At 33.2% G+C, this 21,405-nt stretch overlaps 1 protein-coding gene across 3 annotated transcripts in view; it reads left to right on the top strand.

Moving 5' to 3' along the window:
* The window catches only part of Wdr7 (WD repeat domain 7), a 326,163-nt gene that overhangs the window by 179,009 nt on the left and 125,749 nt on the right, over positions 1 to 21,405 (top strand). For all 3 annotated transcript variants that reach the window (XM_026393174.2, XM_026393173.2, XM_026393172.2), the window contains one exon: positions 12,672 to 12,893. In XM_026393174.2, coding sequence (XP_026248959.1) covers positions 12,672 to 12,893 — 222 coding nt within the window. The remainder of the gene's footprint in view (positions 1 to 12,671; positions 12,894 to 21,405) is intronic.

Genomic DNA, 21,405 nt, shown 5'->3' with positions numbered 1-21,405 from the left:
CCAGTGAGATTTGAGAGTCAAGAATGAATTGCTTTTATTGACTATGTTTTGTATTAACAGTTAATCTAACATATCTTTAAAAGCATGCATTATTTGAAAACAACATCTTGTTTCTTATTTGTACGGTACTTGTTTAGTATATACAAAGCGATTGCATTGTTGGGGCAAATAAAATCTACTTTCTTATTTTTACCATTGAAAAGAGGCTAAATTCAATTGTAAGGATAAAAATTCAATTTCATTTAAACTAATTAAACAATTGTAATGATAAAGAAGCAAAACAGTTCTTAAAGTATAGGAAAAATGGCATAAATAAATATGGATTGTATGGTCAGTAAGAGAGTCTTGGTACAAAATTTGAAAGGGATGAGGAAAGGCCTTGGCCAGGCCATGCTCACTTTGCCAGTGCTATTTTTTTATGTTAAAAAATAAGAATTTACTAAGGTCCTGCGAGAGTTTACCTCCTCAAGAAGGACAAGGCTCCAGGCATGTTCAGGGGTACTAATTCTATGAATTACATATTTTCTTAAAGTACATTTTCTGGTAAATTATAATTGTAAAGCTTTAAATTTTTGATTTATCACCAAAGTATATTTTCAAAACTTTTGAGTTTTGGGGCTCTTATAGGAAAGTGAGAACTTTTGTTCACAATAGTCTTTCTAATTCTGCATAGTCACCTGTTTTCTTTTTATCTACATAGTATACATTTAAATAAGTAGATTGTTGTAGTTTTATTATTTTTTTGAAATTTTTTTGAAAGAAGTTTCTCCTTTTCATAGTGACTGCACAGGTATTTTGTTTTAGTTAAAAACTTGATCAATTCAGTGGATCTGTGGATGTGCCTTCACAATTGAAAAGAATTGGCCATTTTATATTCCATTGTGCATTGACAGAGCTCTAAAAATCTCAATGCTGCATAGAAAGGGACAATTTTACCATGAAAATGAAATTTTGTGATGAGATTTGATTTTATGTTAACTTTTAATTTCCAAATCTTAAAATCTTTTATAAATTGAATACAATTTTGTGATGTTACATTTACCAAACTTGCTCAGTAATATTATACTTATTCATATCTTTGCAATTGAAACTTTGTTAGGGTATTGAAAGAAAAATTTAAAAAGTCATAGATTGAATGGAATAATAATTAGAATATTAGAAAGTTTCCAAATATTGCAATTTATACTACACAATATATATTTGGAATTATAAATTACCTGATGACTAAAAGAATACTTTTATTTTGTACTAAGTTACCTAAATATTCCTGGGAAAATATTACATGTTATCCAGTTAAATAAAATGTTCATATAATGTCATGGCTCTCATTTAGGTTGAAATCTATATTAAATAAATTGAAAATGATAAGTTGTAAAACCGTAGATGAGATCATAAATATCTGGCCATATACTTTTATTTGAGCTTTTAAAAATGAAGAACAAATTAATGTCTTGCAGAAATGACATTTTCATTAATATTATCTTGAAACTGAGAAGATTAGTCTAATAGCATACAAGAATTAAGTACAAAGAAAATTACTTTGACCATCAAGTTTTCACATTTGGGCCAATAACATTACTAAATAAAAATCATCCTGTGTTATTTATTTAACCTTTCAAGTAATAGATAAAAGATAAATATATCTTAATTTCATCTACTTAATGATTTTCTAAAATAATGCTGGGTCCATTAAAATAGCTATTCAGTAGTTGAGATGATCATATATGAAACTGAGTTATGAATTGGATTGATAAAGTACATTTTCTGGTAAATTATAAAATACATAAATTAAAAATACATACAGGATCAAAGCCAATATTGCCTCTCAAAGAATTCTTCATTGTGATTAACTTAGTTTTATTTGACTTCTGTATGATACTGAATAACATGATGCTGAAAAGTAGGAAAGACATTAGATTTTATCTGCATTGAACAGTCAGGAAGGAGTTGCTTGTAGCTTGTGAGGTGGTGTGGTGTTATTCAAACAAGACTGATCATTGCATTGATGTACTAATCATTTGTATTTACTAATCACTTGTATCCATTGTACTCTAATTCAGTGGTAAATATGAGTTAATATTTTGGGAGAATTTTTGATAAGATGATGCATAGTTAAACAGAGTGACTGAAACATCTCTAAGTGCTAATGAGTACTTACTTGGTAGTCTATACTAATGCTTTAGTGGATGCTGAACAAGTTTAGATGTTAAGCTTTTTAGGAAGAGTGAATGATGGCTAATGATTATTTAATGACAGATCTCTGGACTGAAAGGCATTTAGCACTCAAAGTATACTGCAAAGCCTATTTCTCAAAGCTTCAGACAGGTTTATTTGGTCTCACCTTGAATAGAACAGTGCTGTATTGATTTCATTGGTGTGGATTTAAACACACTATCGGCTTAGAATAGCACTAGTATGCAGTAGAAAATGATTGTCTTAACCCTTATGGTGACTTTAGCTATTCTTCCATATTACAATGTGAGCTTCAGAAATGATTATGAATTTATTTCTGCTATTTGGAGTTCAGTTTGTGACTTTGGAACATACATGTGCATGTATACTTATAGTTGACATTAAGGTTTATGTAGAAGTAACTAAGATTTAAATTTATATTTTGAATCACTGTTTTTCACCAATATTGTATTTGAAGAAACTTTCCTTGTATGGAAAATGTAGCTGTTTCTGTGGATGAAATGCTGATTTTATCACTGTTAAATTATTTAGGTATTTGGTGTCTAGATGATATTTATGCTTCGTATTTTCTGTTGTTTTTCATGTTTCAATGTTCATATGGATTTTCATATAAAACTAATTTGATATACTTATTTCATATGCTTGATAAAATTTCTCTCCTCATTTTTTTTGTTTTTACATTGTCTAGTAAAAAATGTATATATAACATTACATACTATAGACCAAAACTTATTTTAAGACTTTTTCTAGTTATGAATTTTGTTTGTTCATTATTTCTTTAGGAACATTTAAAATTGTAAGAATTTGCAGATACCTAATAAAGATTCATACTGCAGCAGATGCCAGTGAAGATTCAAGAGACCCATGTTGATGTTGTTTCCATGAATGCCCACTCTCTGTGTCCTTCTCGTCACCTGAACACTTAACCCACTTAACTTTCCTTATCTATAAAATATGGGCACTGGTTTGGTTAGAACAGTTCTTTGATCCCCTTTCCTCTAAAATTTTCCACTTGGACTTAGGAGATATTTTATGTGCTCTGATAAGGATTTTTTTTCTTTGCAAATTTTTATAGTATTCATGTTTTGGTGAGAGAATTTGGAAGGTGGTTGTGAGCAGCCTGTAATCATATGATTAAGGCAAATGCATTAGTGAATGTGGGAGGCATCTTAACCGAGCAGATGGAACTTGTGTGAACCTAGTATGCTTTAAAATTACTGAAAACACGGATTTCAGGTTTTTCTGTTGGTATTTTTAAAATGGGGAACCCTTTGTCCTTAGCGTTTTGAGAGGATTTTTTTTTCTATAAGTAAATACAGTATTATATGAGTGTTTTGTAGAAATCAAAAGCACTGGATAAAGTATTAGAAAAGTTATTTATGTTTTTGTTAATGAGGAAGTAAGTTATATTTAAAATAAATGGGAAGTAAATGTTTAACTCTTGCTTTGGATTGTTTTCATGTGCCTGTACTGAACCTTCTTGTGGCAGTTTCTGATATCGACATCAGCGATCTGTGGTGGTAATAATTAAAGAGTTTTCAGAAAAATTTATCTTCTCTTAATTCTGTACTTCTTTTTTTTTTCCTGCCCCAAAGTCTCTGATTAGTTAGGTACAAAAAGAGCCATCTTTGAAATGTGTGCTTATCCAACATCAATGTATATGTATTTTGTATATTTTTATATATGGGAATAATCTGCCTTAATAAAAATGAATTAGGGTAAGATTAGAAAAATATCTTTTCATAACTTATAAGTAACCTAATGAGTTGAATTAGGGAGAATTTTGAGTTAATAATATACATAATATAGCAGAAATGTTTTTAAAGCTAGCCTTTTAAAATTGTATAACATTAAATTTTTGTTTATTTCAGGAACGGTAGCTTTTCCAACCCTATGGTGCATCAGCGAGGTAGCTGTCCCTTGTCCCTTGTGGGAAGGGCTATGTAAAATTTTAAAATTCAAGCCTGTTTTAGTTTGCTATATGCAAGATAGCCAACCCAAATGCAAATTCTAAATAGGACTAACTAATTAATAGGAAAACATATACAGTAATTACATGAAAGAGAATATTAGTAAATTTTGATGTCTGTACATGGCTTACTTGAGAAAGTATATAGTTAAGTATATCAAATTTATAGGCAAAAAGTGTGAAAATTTTTTGCCAATTAATAAATTGTCAAGTTGTTGACAAGCTAGTTATATTTCTCATAAAATGAGGAAATGCAAAATAATTTTAAAATCATCTGTACAAATTTCATAAGCACACAACTCACTTCTCTACATGGAGTTTAACAATGGTGAAAACCCAAGTATGTAACACAATTAAAAATGAAAATTCTCTGTATTTGTCTACTAGCAATTCAAGCTTAGTACTACTTCAGGCTCTATGGAGCTACTTAGAAGCTTCTGGAAAAATGAGAATTAGTCACTCAACCATCATGCACCTTCCTTTGGTTAGAGTCAGACTACATTTGGTAGAGCAGAGTGCTAATAATGAGAATATACTTAACATTTTGAGTCTGTGCTTTACATTCTCAGTGGCCTTTAGACTTTCAGCATGGATTCTTGGTTTAATTTTATTTACTTGTCCTTTTCTGTTTCAAAGGTTTGCTTTCTTGATTACTAATATAATTAGTAAACTTCAGTTGTCTTTGATCTTTTTATTTCTCCTTTATTTTTTGCTCCTTATTTCTTTCTCTCTCTCTCTCTCTCTCTCTCTCTCTCTCTCTCTCTCTCTCTCTCTCTCTCTTTTTACATTTCTCCTTTAAATTTCTTCTTATTTCTTTAGTTTTTTTGGAATTATACCATAGGTTAGCCTCAGTTGAGCATAAAAACTAACAATACTAAAAAAATAAATAAAATAAAATTTAAAAAATCTCACGTACATCTGCTATTGGCTCATATATCTCTGTGTTTGGGGACTGTCAAATGTTTACTATGAAACTTTGGGTTTGGCTAACACACTTCTATGCAGATCCACTATTACCACAGAAGTGTGGCCATTACTTTCCAATATACTATCTTGAGGCTAACTGTTCTATTATTTCTATTTAATATTTCACTTACAGTGAAGAAAGCAGAAGAAAAAATAACATGTGAAATAAGGTGATCATTTTTCAAAATCAGAGATAGTATTATAAAGTAGTCTGAGAAAAATAAAAATGATAAACCCCTTAAAACTGCTGTTTTTCTCCCCACGAACCTTTAAAAATGATAACTTTTAGTCAAATCATTGTCTCATTATCCTGACCAAATGTGTAGTAATTCAACAAAAGTGAATATTGGAAATACTACTTATATATGAACAGATATATTTGTTAACTCCTCAGAGGTGGAGTAAGGTAATTTTCCCCTTTGATCTCAGTTTTATGTCACTTTGTAGATGGAAATAATTGCCAAGATGAGAATATTTTTTAAGTGAATTCAATAAATGATTTGTCATTTTATGAATAAAAATGACCTCAGATATAACAGTTTATTTCTCACTGTGCTGTAACGCACAGGTATAAAATCTTCGCAGAGCTCTCCTACCCGTCATCGAGTATTGTTTCATCTGTTTTGTGTGGTCTTACCCAGAAATACCCCATGGCTATTCCAGTGTTTTCATAAGTAAATCTCTTTGCAGGAGTTATCTTTTCAGAACAAAAACTGCATGAGAAAAGATTACGAGAATGATTTGTCATGTTTTCAGATTTATATTATTTTATAAGCAACTTACCATTTTCTGAAAATTTTCTTTCCTCATGAAAAAGCTAATAATAATCTTCTTAACATTATAGCTTCTTCCATTTGATATATATATATATGAAATGTGGTATATATATATATATATATATATATATATATATATGATTCCCCTTGAAAGGTAAATTGAAACAAGAAGTAAACATTTTCAAAGATAAGTATTACCTATAAGATTTCTGATTACCTAAATGTCTTAGGTATTTAGAATGTAAAAAATCTCTACTTTCTCCCAATTTGAAAATGTTTGCACTCAACATACAAAGAAAAACATTTTTTTTGATGTTTAGATAGAGAATATAGTGAAAAATAAGAATGCATATTATGGAAAAACAAGTATAAAACAGTATCTTATTCTTCTATGTGAAGAATAAGAATTTTTACATGAATTAGTTAAAAACAGGCAAGTTGCTCTCAAAGATAAGCTTTCTAGTTACCAAAGTTATTGATACACCACTAGGATAGTGATTACATTGAATTATCTTTGAACTGGGTGCAATGGTGCACACCTGTAATTCCAGCATTAAAAACATACTTTAGTTGCCTGTAACACATCTGCCAGCACTGTCCTCACATCTACTGACAGAGCACCTGGAATGTGCTTTCAGTCCGTGTAGCTTTTACTGTTGCTGCTGCTGCACTATTTACCCCTTTACTTAAAAAGTGAAATAAGAGAAACATGCTGTTAATTTATATGCATTCACTTAATAGTCCTCTGCTGGAACAGGACTCAGGAGGTTGAGGCAGAAGGATGGCAAGTTCAAGTCCAGGCTGAGCCAGTTAGTGAGACCCTGTCTCAAAGCAAAAAAATAAAAAGTGCTGAGGATGTAACTCAGTGGTAAAGCACCCTTGGGTTAAGTCCCTAGTACCAAATAAATAGATAGACAATTACATAGATAAATGAATAAAATTCTCAGATATTTTGCTTTGTTCTGATTTAATGTGAAATGGCTTGGTGTATTTTGTCAAATGCATACATATACATAATACTAATTTGTGCAAAGAGGTGTTGTTTCAGAATGGCTTAATCAGCAGCCCCAGAAAGGAATATGCGTTTGCAGAACCCCTTGTGTTCCAGCAGGGGGCTATCGTGCATGCATACAAATTAACAGCATGTTTGTTTTACTTCACTTTTCAAGTGAGGGGGCAAATAGTGCAGCAGCAGCAACAGTGAAAGCTGCCTAGATTTGGGAAGCACATTCCAGGTGCTCTGTCAGTAGATGTGAGGACAGTGCTGGCAGATATGTCACAGGGCCACTAAAGTATGTTTATAATGCCCCAGTGGAAACTCCTGTACTGCTAACGTCCTGCACAGACACCTGCTTTGATAATGTTAGAGTCTAAAAATAAAGGCAGAAGTGCTCTACGGCAGTCATAGTTAATCAGTTGTATCTTTTTCTTTAGGAGGTGGAGAGGAAAACGTTGAAAACTATATACTATTTTATTTCCTTCAGGTGTCTTTTGGCCATATAACCATCTGCAGTTGTATATATTTGTTTCCTATCAAAATTATTTATCATATTTTGAAAAAATTATAGAGCTCTAAGTTATGCCAGTGAATGAAAGTAACTTGTATAAAAGCACTTATTTAGAAAACAAACTCAATTACGTCATTTACAATGGTATAGATCCTCCTCAAGACCCTTTGAAACCTGGATTCATTACCAGGACAGTGAGGTCTCTGCATCCTTTCTCTCACACTGGCTTGTCCCTGATCTATACCATTGTGTGTTTCCAATTAGCAAATTTATCTTGGAAGTATTTGACAAAGAATTGGGATATATTGAATAAGTGAAATTTGACTAGTCAATACTGTAGCATTTTAAAACTCTTTTAAACTAGATTGTTTTAAAAAGTGAATTATTAAAATATTATAGCTTGAAGTTTTTTTTTTTTCTCTGTTGTTAACAAGCTTATTTGGAAGACTACTTTTACATATCTGGTAATCTTTGACATTTTTATGACCTTGTTCTTTATCAGTTTCAAGCAACACTCAGAATAGTAAGTAGATATGGATGAGTTTGGGCCAAACATATGCAGAAACAGTTACTTCTCTAAGGTCCAACATTACTATTATTCTAAAACCATGGGCATTACATTTTAAAATCTCAAAAAGCAGTTGTGTCTCTTTGTAATATACTTATATGAATGAGTATAATTATGTATATGTAATATAGAGAGACACCTAACATTTGATTAGCAGCATATGATGATTATTAAAATATGTCTCAAAAATTAAAATTAATATTCCATAGGTAACCAGGTATATTAACTTAGTAGTCAGTCAGGAGAAAGATTATTTTGATGAATGTACTTCTGAAAGACCATTTGAACTCAACTGTTTTTTAAAATCTAGTTTAAAATGTTTTTTTTTTAATTTTTATTTTATTTTTTTAGTTGTAGATGGACACAATACCTTTATTTTAGTTATTCTTATGTGGTGCTGAGGATTGAACCCAGTGCCTCACACGTGCTAGGCAAGTGCTCGGCCACTGAGCTACAACCCCAGCTCTTAAAATATGTGTTGATTGGGCAGTTTTCACAGCCATGAATTATCTTAAAATCATCTTTACTTAGAATACAATTTTATATGTGCTTTTTATCATCAATATCTGTTGATAATACCACAGCAAATTTTAAATATCTTTGGGGTCAATAAAATAGAAATAAATAAAATTGCTAATTTTAGAAGGATATGTTATTGGTCCGAAAAGTAGAAATCTTATGGAGTTTTATGAACTAACATTTCTAGAACTTGAATGATATTCTGAGACTACTATAGTTATTTTCAGACATTGTAAATAGTATATCACATGCTTTATTCTAGAGGTTCTCTTGTCCTCCAGATTGCCGATATTAACAAAATTCACTCTTCTGAGTTTACTGTTCTTTAATAATTAATCAAAGCATAATATTCGCAAGTGCAGCTTATTGCCCATAAAACAAGACTGTAAAGAATTGTAATAGAAAGTATTTCTAGCTTAATATAAATTATTTTAAATAATCTCTATGTTCTGTCCTTTAATTTTCTGCTATGAGATCTTGCAATTCATTGTTTTTCATATCCTTTTTTTTTGTTTTTGTTTAATTAAAGCAGTTCTTTTTCCAATGTTTATTCATTAAAGGTTAGATTTTTTGTTGTTGTTTTTTAAGTCAGAAGCTATGGTTTTTGATAAACATATAGTGTATATGTCTTATTAAATACAAATTATTTTCACTTTGCTAGGCAGCACATATCAAATACTATCCCATACATATGATTCTGAAATTATTAAATATTAAGAATGAAGAAAAATACCTAATATCATTTTATTTTAATTTACCATGAACAAATAGGTATTTCTGAATTTCAAAGTACCCTTTTGGGGTATATTGAAATGTATATCAAATTCAAAAAATATTCACAGCATTGTGAATGTTGATTGGATCTTATCATAGCCAGAAATTTCCAGCATAAAATTGGTATGCTAAGAACAGTCTTAATAAAATGTATCGGTCAAATAATAAAAAACCCAATAGTGTGTTTGCATTATGGGATATGTTTTAAATATAGTTGTAACCTCTAAGGGAATTCTGATTGAATTCAAGCACATTATTCATTAATTTTTTACTAGAAATATGCTTACATATGTCAAATATAAAAAGCATTCTGATACTCAGTCCTAAACAAAGAATCACATTTTGAAAATTGTTTTCCAGATCAAATCACACAGTTCTTAAGTATTTTCTCCGAGTAGTAAATTGGTGGTACCTACTTATCTAAGGTTTTAATACCTAATACAATAGCGGAGCCCCATCAATATATGGCTAATTGCAGATATAAAGTATCTGCTGGTAGTCTATCTCTCATAAAACCGCCTTTAGCCTTAATTCAAATCTATTGATTCCTATTCCAGTTAAAACTGAAGAACTTAATATGTCTTTTAATCCTTTTATTGTAAGCTAGGATAAAATTAATTTTACCCTAGAACTGCACAAAGCCAATTAACATGATCTTTAGAGTTATTTAGTAAAGTGCTTCAAACTGTTAAATTTATCTTGACCTCTTGGTTGCACTCTCTGACTGCTTTTTAAATGAAGTAATCAATATCTCATAGCCCTTTAAATAGCTTAAACTTCTCAAATATTTTACCTGTGTTCTAGTTAAGCTGTAAGTAAAGTGTTTACTCCTGTTCGTGTAAATCTGGAGTCAATTATGCTAAATCTAAAGACAATTATGTACTTTTGAGGAACACCATATGAATTAAATGGTTGTTTTAATAAAATCAAAGCCTCATATTTTGTTAAAAGTAACCCAATAATGAGGAAACATTATTTTCCCACAGAACCTGCATTCAGTTTGCAACTTAAATGTAGAACATTTATGTCCTTTACTATTGCAGGCAGCTTCTGTTTCCCACACAGAGTTGGTTGAAGGTATTAATTTTCTTACTGTGATAGGGTGATCAACCGTCCTGTCAAGAAAATGGATCTCCATGTCACCCTTTAGCATGATTAAATGGAGCCATGTCTCTGTGAAAAAATACCAAATTTTCATGAGACAAATGAAACTGTAGAAAGATTTACTTTTATTTTTAATACCTCAAATGTCCTAGATAATTGTTAGTTTATTTGTAGGAAAGTATTGCAGCTAATTACATATTCCTTTTATTATATATCAGAAAACATAGGCCAAAACAGTAATTTAAAGATGTTTCCAAATTTGAGAATCTAAAGAATAAGAAATTGCTGTGCTACTTTTAGAACAGTGATAGGGGTGGGCACCTGACTTTATGCATGGACTAATCAGTCAGTGTCTTTTTTAGGACTTCCTTGCCTTTACTCCTTGTTAACAAAGAGCTATCATCCTTTCAGATCTGAGTGATGATAAAAATTGCATACCAAAGAATTTCAGCATCTGTAGTGTTAATAGCCAATTGGGCAGTGTTATTATGAGACTATGCACATGCCAAACTTTAAATTACACCAAGTGATGTACTTGACAGCTAATTAAGATTTCATATTTTGGTCTCTTAGCAGAGGGCACCTGTTACAATTCTTTCTATTAGTGTAGGGATAAAATGTACAAATGGCTGCTAGAAAGTACATTATTAGAACTTCCAAGTCTTAATTCCTTCCCCAGGAGTGGGAGTTAAGACAAGATTGAGGTAATTAAACAAAAGGAACATAGGGAAGGTGGGGGGCCAGGGCTGGAGGCGGAGCTCTCCAAATGCCCCTGTTGTTTAATTTCCTACTGGAAGCAGCCCATGTGTGCTTCTGTGCCCCCTCCCCCTTCAAGCAGTGGCCGTTGCAGAGGCTGCAGGCTGGGGTCAATGCCTTGCCTATTGATCAGTATCCCTGCAGTCCCCTGCTCCAGCAGCTGCTTCATTGGCTTCTTTCAGGGCCTGCTTCAGTACATTAGAATAGAAATCCATAACCAGAGCTGTGCTCATCCAAGCAAGGGAAGAAACTAAATTAAATGGTATAAAACAATCTTGGATCAGGAGTTTGTGCCAATTCATCTTGATCTAAGATGTCACACCGGGCTCTCTGTCTGAGCACCTGGGCTAGAGGCAGCCATAGTGAAAATAGATGGAGCTGCGATCATTCATTTGTCAGCTAAGGAGCAAGGCAGCGGTTAGCAATTCCCTTCTGCAGAGGTCAGCTGACAGAACAATCAGTGCAACTGCAGAATAGAGCTTTCCTTTGAACTATTGTTATGGAGCATGCTCTTGCTGAGACATGGGGGGAGGGGAGCTTGGTTTGCTTCCTGTTTCAAGAATACTATGTAAAGAGTAAAATATCTAGTACTGTAGTCCGTGAATCTAGATGCAGTACACCGAGCTCTTACTCCTGTGTCTGTTCTTGTACATAAATAAAGTTGGTCTTAAATGCATGTACTGAGATATAGATTATCAAACTGTTAAATATCACTTTGTCTAGAATTAAGGTCCTTTTAAACACAGAGGCAATGATTATTGATTTTTTTTTTCTTCTGAGTATGGTTAAGCTTTTAGGTGTTATTTTTTTCCCCTCACTTTAGTTACCTTACCTATCACAGATCAGTGTCATACTTTGAATCTGTAATAGCATGTACTTGCTAATACTTGTTATTAACATTTCTTGCCTTTAAAAAACAAAAAATTTCATTGAGAGGGAGAAGTGATGCTCTGTGATGTCATTAGAAAATATTCTTGGTACGAATTAAATATTTTTAAACATTTTAACCTAGGGTTTTTATAAGAAATGTAATCGATGAAATATGATTTATCATGATGTTGGATGTTATAAAATAATTTTTTAATATTGGAGAAGCACCACACATTGTGAAGCTGTCTACATGTGATCTAAAATATACTGTACAGAATTGCATAAATAAGGAAAATGGGTAATAACTAAAATTTTATGTGAAAGAATTAGAATATTTTTAAGGATAAATCTATTCTTGTGGACATATTTAAATACTTGAAAATTTAATGATAAATTTCCTGAAGTAACTTAAAAAACAATAAAGTATGATACACAGATTCTCGATATCATACAGAAACTATTGCTGCAACCACAGCCAATCTTTTTTTGCATGATATCTACCATTTCTTTTTTTTAGACTTGAACTATCTTTTTGTCAGCATCTAGTTGTCCCAGTGCCATTCATTGAAAACACTATTCTTTCTTAAAAGTCGCTGAAGGATGTATTTCTAATCATAATTTTTTTGTATTGATAAGCTTTTAATGTATATTTCTGTTGTGGTTTTTAGGTTGTTTATCAAGTATCCCACAAATGAAAAAAATTTCAACATCCTATGAGGAAAGACGGAAGCAAGCGACAGCTATTGTTTTACTAGGAGTAATAGGAGCTGAATTTGGTGCTGAAATTGAACCTCCTAAATTGTTGACCAGACCTCGAAGTTCTAGTCAAATTCCTGAAGGCTTTGGTTTGACTAGTGGAGGATCCAACTACTCACTGGCCAGACATACTTGTAAGTTTTTAAATTCCTAATGCTGATCTGTTGCTTTTTAATACATATTATTTGTCAAAAAATTTTTCAGAGTATTGAATATAACCTGAGGGTTAGCTCATCTAGAGTGCTTGCAGTGAAAGTAGAAAGTGGTACAATCTGTTAGACATGTTGCTCTCTAGTTATAGTTACCTGAACTTCTTTTTAAAAATTGAAACATGGTCTTTTAAATGCTTTTGTTAAAATAACATATTTCTGAACTTTGTGTTTTTGCATTTTTGACCAAGATTCTTGCCAAAATTTATCCAAGCTAACTCCAAGTTAAAATTTCTAACTTCTGAAATGATTTCTAAACTATATAACTTTTCTTGCATCTGGTTTGAAAAGTTAGGGATGGTGTGGAACATTCTCCCCAAAGAAAAGTGTGAGTGATGGATGATGAATTATGAATTACCTCTATAATTAAAAAAAAAAATTCCCCAAGCTCAAAGGGCGTGTGTCACATAGCCACCCTAGGTTCTGAGCCAGGTATGTGATAGATTAGGGTATTTTATAATGAGGTCTTTTAGTTCTTTACTCTTTAGAACTCCTTTAGGTCAAGTCAAGGTGTTCCTACCATGTAGTGAATTGTGTCATATGTAAGCATCAAATGTAATTCCACTAATCACATCACAAGATATTCTTTGTAGAAAACAACTCAATATATTCTTTGGGAGGTTTTATCCCGAAACAAGGGGGAAAGGTGAATGCTATTTTGTTAGTTATGGCAGCAGAACACTTCACTGGATCATTAAATTATAGTTTTGCTGTAAAACTGAGAGTCATGTTAGTTGCTTTTATTATGCAAGCTTTTCAGTTGACTTAACTGTACCTTCTGCTATTCCTGTAGCAAATCGCCATTTTTGTTGCTCATGCTTTCACTATTATGTAAATTGCTACGTTCAGGAGCCCAGTTGAAGAGAGCTAAATGACTAATGTGTGCTATAACATTATAATTGTGCTATAACAATGCATATAACAAATGTGCTATAACAATATAATAAAACACCATTTTATTTTCTATCTTCTCATTTGATTTTCAAAATAGGCTTTTATGACTTTTTCAAAGTTGCTCAGCCAAAAAGTGGTGAAATCTGAACTTGAATTCTAGCTTCTTGTGATCGGAAAACATATGCCTCTTCCATTCTCAACTTGGCATGTCTCCTTCCCTGTCCTGCAGAGGACTTCATAATGTGGGTCCTCACTTCTCAATTCTAGCCTGTTCAACTTTTCTTGAGTTCAGATTCACTGCTTTCTGTTAATAAGGCCCTGATCAAATCTCATAACCTCTACAAAGGAGTCTTTTAATTAGGCTTACTTATTATCTGTGTCATTGCAGACAGCCCAAGGCATACATTATAATCTTGGAGTTAGAGTATTAGAGGGTAACAAAACTTTTACATGATTTAGTCTGGTGATTTTCAAACTTTTTGCTTTCAAACACCATCTCCCTAAAGAGTATCAAGGAATGACTATACTTTGCTCATTTTTTTTGTTGTTGTTGATAGTTGAAATTTTTAATTATAAGCTTGAACATTTGCAAAAGTTATAATTTTGACCACATTGATGTTTAAACTAGAATTCTTGTTCTTTTTAAGTTTATTATTAAGCAGAAAATTTACCTTAACTATTTGATATCCATTATTATCCATTAAAAAAACATGAATAAACTTTCCTTTAAAAGTGAAAAATCTTAGATCCTTTATTATTTTCCTTGAAGAGAAAATTTCTACCCTCAAAATTAACTACTTTGTCTTAATAACATTTGTGCTTTTAAAACTATTTCTTGAAAGTGAACATAAATCCCTACTTTCTTTGGAATTTTCCCATAGTCTCATATAAATATGCACATATAAATATAGGAACATAGTAGATTAATGAATTGCTGATTGAATTACTAGGCAGATTAATTTACATTACCTTATCCTAGTTATGTAGACTACTACTGTTACCATCACTTTTCTATCTACCATTATCTTCACACAAAATTCTGGTATTCATGAATTTACTTCTGGATATTTTTTAACTGTGATGATTCCATTTGCAAATTGTTGCTATTGCAACTCAAAAAAGAGGAAAGGTTAGGAGAAAAGAGATTTAAAAACCTATGATAGACTACAAAGACAAATATTTCAAAGATGTCCTGGGAATTAATAAAAGAATTGAAGGGCATTAGAACTGCCCTTTTGGCTGGGTGTAATTCCAGCAGCTGGGGAGGATGAGGCAAGAGGATTGCAAGTTTGAGGCCAGCCTCAGCAACTTAGCAAGGCCCTAAACAACTTAACAAGACCCTGTCCCAAAATTTAAAAATAAATTAAAAAGGGGCTGGGGAATGTGGCTCAGTAGTTAAGCACACCCCTGGGTTCAATCCCTGGTATTTAAAAAAAAAAAAAAAAAAAAAAAGCCAGAACTGCTCTTTTGATTGTTAAAAAACAGGGAGCTGAAATACATGTGAAGGCGTCCCAAGGTGTGTTTGTAGCATGAGGGAAATCCTGGGCCAACCTATGCTATGGGGAGGGACTTCCACACTGTACCTCCTTGGCTTTTCTCAGTAAGGTAAATAAAGTTACCTGAACATATCTATCTATCTATATGAGGGATTTAACCTAGGGGTGCTTTACCACCAAGCAACATCCCCAGTCCCACCTCCCTTTTTAGAAAATTTTTATTTTGAGACAGAATCTCACTAAATTGCTTAGGGCCTCTGTAAGTTGCTGAGGCTAGCCTTGAACTTGCTATTCTCCTGCCTCAGCCGCTCAAATTGCTGGGATTACAGGTGGGTGCCTCCACAGCTGACACCTGAACATTTTAAAGAGCTAAATGATTCTTTGAGAATCTTGGATTAATAGTCTCGATATGGAAATGAAACAAGGCAATGCTTCTTAGCAAATTGTATTCATGATTATTTCTTTGAAAGAGAGATTCTGAGAGGTTTCTAGCAAGCAAGGAGTAGTGCATCAATGAAATGAATGTTATAGTACCTATTACAGTCAATTAAAATATCTTTGATACTTACCTCTTATGCTTATTCTATTTTATTTCAATAACATAGTATCTTAAAGGTAATCATAGATTGGCTTTTATCTTCCTTCCCATTACTCTATTTTTTTTTTTTTTCATTTCAGTGGCTTACCTTCATTGGTAGTAGCTTTGCCTCCCACAGGGAGTTTGGGGACCTTTCTTTTTTTTTTGAATTTTTTTTCAGTTTAAATCTTGTACTCCTGATTGGAAGCAGTCATGTGTGTGCTGCCCACTGTGTTTTACTCAGCTCTTTTCAGTCAGTTATGTGTTGTATTAACCTGTTATAATTAATGCTCACCTGCCAGAAGCTCAGCATGTGCTGCCATGTTTGTTGATGTGGCATCTGGAATGCACTGCTACCACTACATATTTACTCTTTATGGCATTGTATTGAATGAGATAACAATTAGTATCCTAAGTTTGAGATAAGACCATTAAGATACAATATTTGATGATCTTTAATTGCTAACATAGTTAGAGGTATAGATAGTGAGTTCTACCTTCCTCACAGAGCTATTCTGTGAAGACTCATCATTTTTCACATGGTCAAATCCAAGTTGTCCACATTGATGGGAGAAAAAAATGACAGTGATACATAATTCAAAAGTCACTTAGTTTTTTAATGCACTCTATATTTAGATTGAGCCTAGATAAATTTTCTTTAGGACTTTAACTTTACATATATTGAAATCATAAAAAAAAAAGCTGAAAGAACTCTGAAGTTAACAAGAGGTGTATATTACGCTACTCTGTTAACTCATGTCCTTTGGGGAAGCTAGCCATCCCTCTGGGTTACATTATCTTCTCATAAAATAATTGATAGAAAATATTTTGACTTTAGAGAACCTGTTTTAGTTTCTGTTTCTGAAGTTGAAATACAAAACATCCCAGGAAGTTTACCTCCTTCATCTCCTTCCCATTTTTCTGTCTGAGGAGGGGTGGATATTTCCTTGTTTCACATCAAATGAATTCAGTAGAGATCTGTCTTCATTTTTATTCCAATCCACAAATGAGACATTAGTAGGGTATTTCAGAATACTATTTATAGTTTTAAACTTATAGGTCTTTTGGTTCATTTGTTCATTTGGCCTCTTCTTCTCATTTTATAATTGTAGAATTATGCTGGCACATCTGTAGTAAATTCCATTTTGATCTCTCATTAGCTTTTTTACTTTGGGCAAATGTCATAAGTCATTTCCCCAGGCAGCAGACTTGGAGACAGATTTGTGTGAGTATTCCCAGGATCAATAGCTTGAGGGGAATGAAAGAAGCAGGATTGGACAGGGGAGAAGTTGATCTGAGTTTTAGTTGCATACAAAACCTCAGTTAATCTTGGGGAACTTGGGGACTGGGATAACCCTTTGGGCTTACCTCAATTTGAGCCTCAATTGGGACTTGGGGCTCAACTTTACTATCCCCATGTCAGACAGTCACTGGATCAGGGTGCCCTGAGAAGGAACTGACCTTGGATAAGACAGCCTTTCTTCTCCTGCTGCAAAGCCAGACATAGACTCAGCTGAGACTCGCCAGCCACTAACACCCCCTGACTTTGGGAACATAAGTCCTTCTGGAGGGGGCGAGGTGGACTGCCTCCCCAGCTTCTGTGGGAACATGTGGCTGCCTTGCATGTTCCAGTTCACCTTTCTGTCATAACAGAAATGGACTGGGAAGGCACCACCATTTATTTAGGTTCCTTTTAATTAACACTCTGCGTATATCTTTCATTAACTTTCAAGACAGAAATTTTTATCACACATCTGACAAAATATGAGACCCATCAATGACAGTTGAGTTGTGACAATTTACCACCAGGCATTTAGCTATGCCCTTTACATGTGCTATCTTATTTAATCTTGGTGCTTTCAAATAAGTACTATTTCTGTTCCTGATTATCAGAGGAGGAAATGGAAGCTTTGCTTGGTACTACTTGCACATACTTACTAAAGATTTGTGAAATAGGATTAAACTTCCCTTGTGTAGACAATAAGTTGAGGCCTTAGACTATTTTTATTTTTCAGATTATACTGCTAAGAAGTAACCAAGCATGAACTTGAACACCTGGGTTTCAACTCTAGAGCAGCTTTTTGCCATTTCCCACAGCTTTCCTATGTCTTAGACACATAGGCTTCCAAAGTGCTGCTTCAAAAGAGAGGGAGGTCAGGACAAGCCTTATCACCCGTAAATACGGGCTTCTGTTGAATCTCTCATTTAGGGATGTGCCGATGCTGAGGAGACACAAACACATAGAAAATCCACTCCTCTGAACTTTGGAAATGGCTTTCATCTGTGGCATAAAATACTTAAATGAGAGAAAATGAATTTCCCCCCGTAGTGGATATTTAGAAACAATCTAATGTGAGGGTTCTTCAGCTGACTAGGTACATTGTCTTACTGACATTGCATTGAAAATGCCACACTTATGTGCTTCATGTTTTGTTCTGGGAAAAGGCTCCACAGAGTCCATTAAGTTCTCAAAAGAAAGTCATTAAAAGAAAAATGAATAAGAGTCACTATAAAAGTTTGTCAAATAATTGCTTATCGGTTATTATGACTTTAAAAACTAACAGAGAGCTACATCCCTCTTGATTAGTTGAGCTCAGTACCACCAAATGGAAGCATCAATTAGATGCTGCCTAAGGGATATTTTATTTTTATGAATCTGTATTTAGACTTGTATTTGTTCTGAGGCTCTCTGTGTTTGATTTTGTTTTGTCATAGCTTACTTTGTGAAAATATTTTCCCCCAACTCCCTGTACTTTCTAATCATACATATTTTGCCTAATTATTAGTTAATGTAGGTTGAGATTGATTTTACAACGAATTTATTTCCTAAGTTTTATTTAGCTGTTTAAATTAGAATAAAGTTAAGCCAAATCCCCAATACATGGTATATGTAATTGTGTGTGTGGGGGGGGGGTTGTTTGTTGGTTGGTTGGTGAAGCTGGGATTCAAGCTGAGGGCTTTGTAGGTGCTAGGCAAGTGAGCTACATCCCCCATCCCCAGTCATCATAGATTTGATCAGCACGATTAGGACAAAGTCAGTGATAGTTTCAAGTTATGAAGAAAGTAGGAACAATGACAAGAAGAGTAGATACTTTTTTCCATAAGCAATGGCAAGAGAATAGACATCTTCATTGTGTTGCTGAGCTGCCTCTGTGTCTCTTTTTCTTCACATTTCCAACCTGGCCTTCCTGGTACTCAGCAGGAATCGGACTTCCTATCTGGCTCCTTCCTTCCCTCCCTGCTTTGTTCCTTCTTCTTCTCAGCCAGCTAGCTTAGCATTGCATTTGTAATTTTATTTTGGAAAACCATCCCAGTACTAGGTGCCACTTTCCTGGCCTTGCCGTGACATCTTCTGAGTTTAGACAGTGATTCTCCACTCTGGCTAGGCACTCGAGACATGAACAAGTTTTTATAAGGCAGGTGTGTGAGTGAGATTCACAAGGGTTATTTTTAAAGCTTCATATGTAATTTTTATATGTAGCCAGAATAGAGAGGTTCTATTAGATGGAATAGTAGAAGATGGAATCCGATACAGTTATTTTAAATTGAGTGTTTTATGATAGTTCTGATCATTAAACTACTTTAATGCATGGATTGTACATTTTTGTTATATTCTCAAGTGGAAGAGATAATGGGAACTAATCAGAATAAATAAATGACATTTTTACTACTCTCAGATAATTTCTTAGGTAACTCAGACTTTCTATTGCAATTTCATGACTTGGTGCAGGTGATGGTTGCCATCATGGCTTAAGAGGTGTGTGACCTTAAATATTCTGTGACCACAAAACTATTTCCTTAACTAGGAAACATGAATAATCATGGCACCTGCCTCAGAGTTACTGTGAGGATTAGGTAACCAGTGTGTGTAAAATATGTGCCTCACACATAAGAGCTTTATAGATGTTGTCATTGTTGTTTCTAGAAATGCTTGCTTGCAGAGTAGGGAAAAGAAATGGCTCTTTAAAAATGTATAGGTACTGCTTTTAAAACCTTCCTAAGACCCTTATGAGTAGGTTTTATTACCAACATTTTGTATATAAGTGAACTGATACTCATAAAATTATGTAACTACCTTCAGGGTTATCTGCCTCGTAAGATATTGAATCCAGATGTGTTTCTCCCAAAGCTCATGACTTTCTTTTCCTATTAATTCCCACTGTTTGTGGAACAGCACTTTAGTTCTCAAAGGGTTTATGTAAAAATACACTTTTCTTTGGTCACATTATTGTTTAAAGAAAACCTTAAGTATGTTTATAATTTTTTCATTTATATTTGGATGAATTTCTATGTTTATTGCCTTCTCATTTTAACCACATCAGCATACTAAGTTAAGATCAAATAGAAGTTTTGACTCATTTTGTTTTAAACTTGTAAATAATTTATGTTGCATAACATCTTTATCATTTTTAACTGCATTCTGACACTTGCATTATATACTCTAACTGTCCTGATGATGTAACCTCATCCGTGTTTTCCAAAAATAACTTTAATTTGCTCTCATTTTTTGTTAATTCACTATACTGTATGGGCTTTTGATTCCTCTTCCATAAAATGACTAAGTTGGACAAGGTTATTTCTAAGGTCACTTCCACCTAAAATAATAGAGTTCTATGAAATTATTAATGTGATATATTATTATCCTAAATAGAGTGCTTATATTTATTGATGCTATTGGAACTTGCCCAGCCTATTTTGATTGCTTTATACCAGATAGTCCCTATGTTTTTGCATGTGTTTGAAGCTATGTAACTTTAAAGCGTTTTTCCACCCTCCCTCCATAAGACTTAGTTCAGCTCCCTAAGTAATGTCTATTTCTAAATAATTTGTTCTCCACCCATCTCCAGATTCATGGACTTTTGTTAATGTTGAATATGGTTGTACTGTATTCTATTCAGCACAGATCAACAAACCATGGCTATAGACCAAACCTGGCCTCCTATATGTTTTTGCAAATAAAGTTTTATTGGAACACAGCCATACCCACCTATTTGCATAATATCTCTGACTGTTTCACTGTGCATCATCAGAGTTGAATAGTTGCTATAGCAATTGTATGGATGGCAAAGTAAGAAATATTACTGTCTAGCTATTTATAGAAAACAAAAGTACAACTATCATCTGCTATACATCATTTTAAAAACTTGCTGGTGTTCCCTTCTTGCCCTTTAGTTTACAAAAGAACTTTGAAATGACTTTAATAAAAAGATTTCAGTATGTAAATATAACAGCCATGGTAGAACTATATCCTTATAGGAATCTTAAGGATATAAAACAAAGGTTTATAACAGTTTTTGTTCTAAAATGTGATGTAACATTGGTGTATGACTCTTTTTTCCAGCCACCTAATGTATATATTAGCTACTTTGGTTAAGTTTTCAATTTCAATTTAATTTTCAAGTGTCTTGATTCCTTGTCACTTGTGCTTGAGGAGTAGATTTAATGGCAGGCTTTAGCATTGTATTGTCAG

This window comes from Urocitellus parryii, chromosome 13, assembly GCF_045843805.1.
Source record: "Urocitellus parryii isolate mUroPar1 chromosome 13, mUroPar1.hap1, whole genome shotgun sequence".
Lineage (NCBI taxonomy): Eukaryota > Metazoa > Chordata > Mammalia > Rodentia > Sciuridae > Urocitellus > Urocitellus parryii.
The sequence above is the reverse complement of the archived record's forward strand: the minus strand, read 5'-3'. Positions and strand labels throughout refer to the sequence as shown.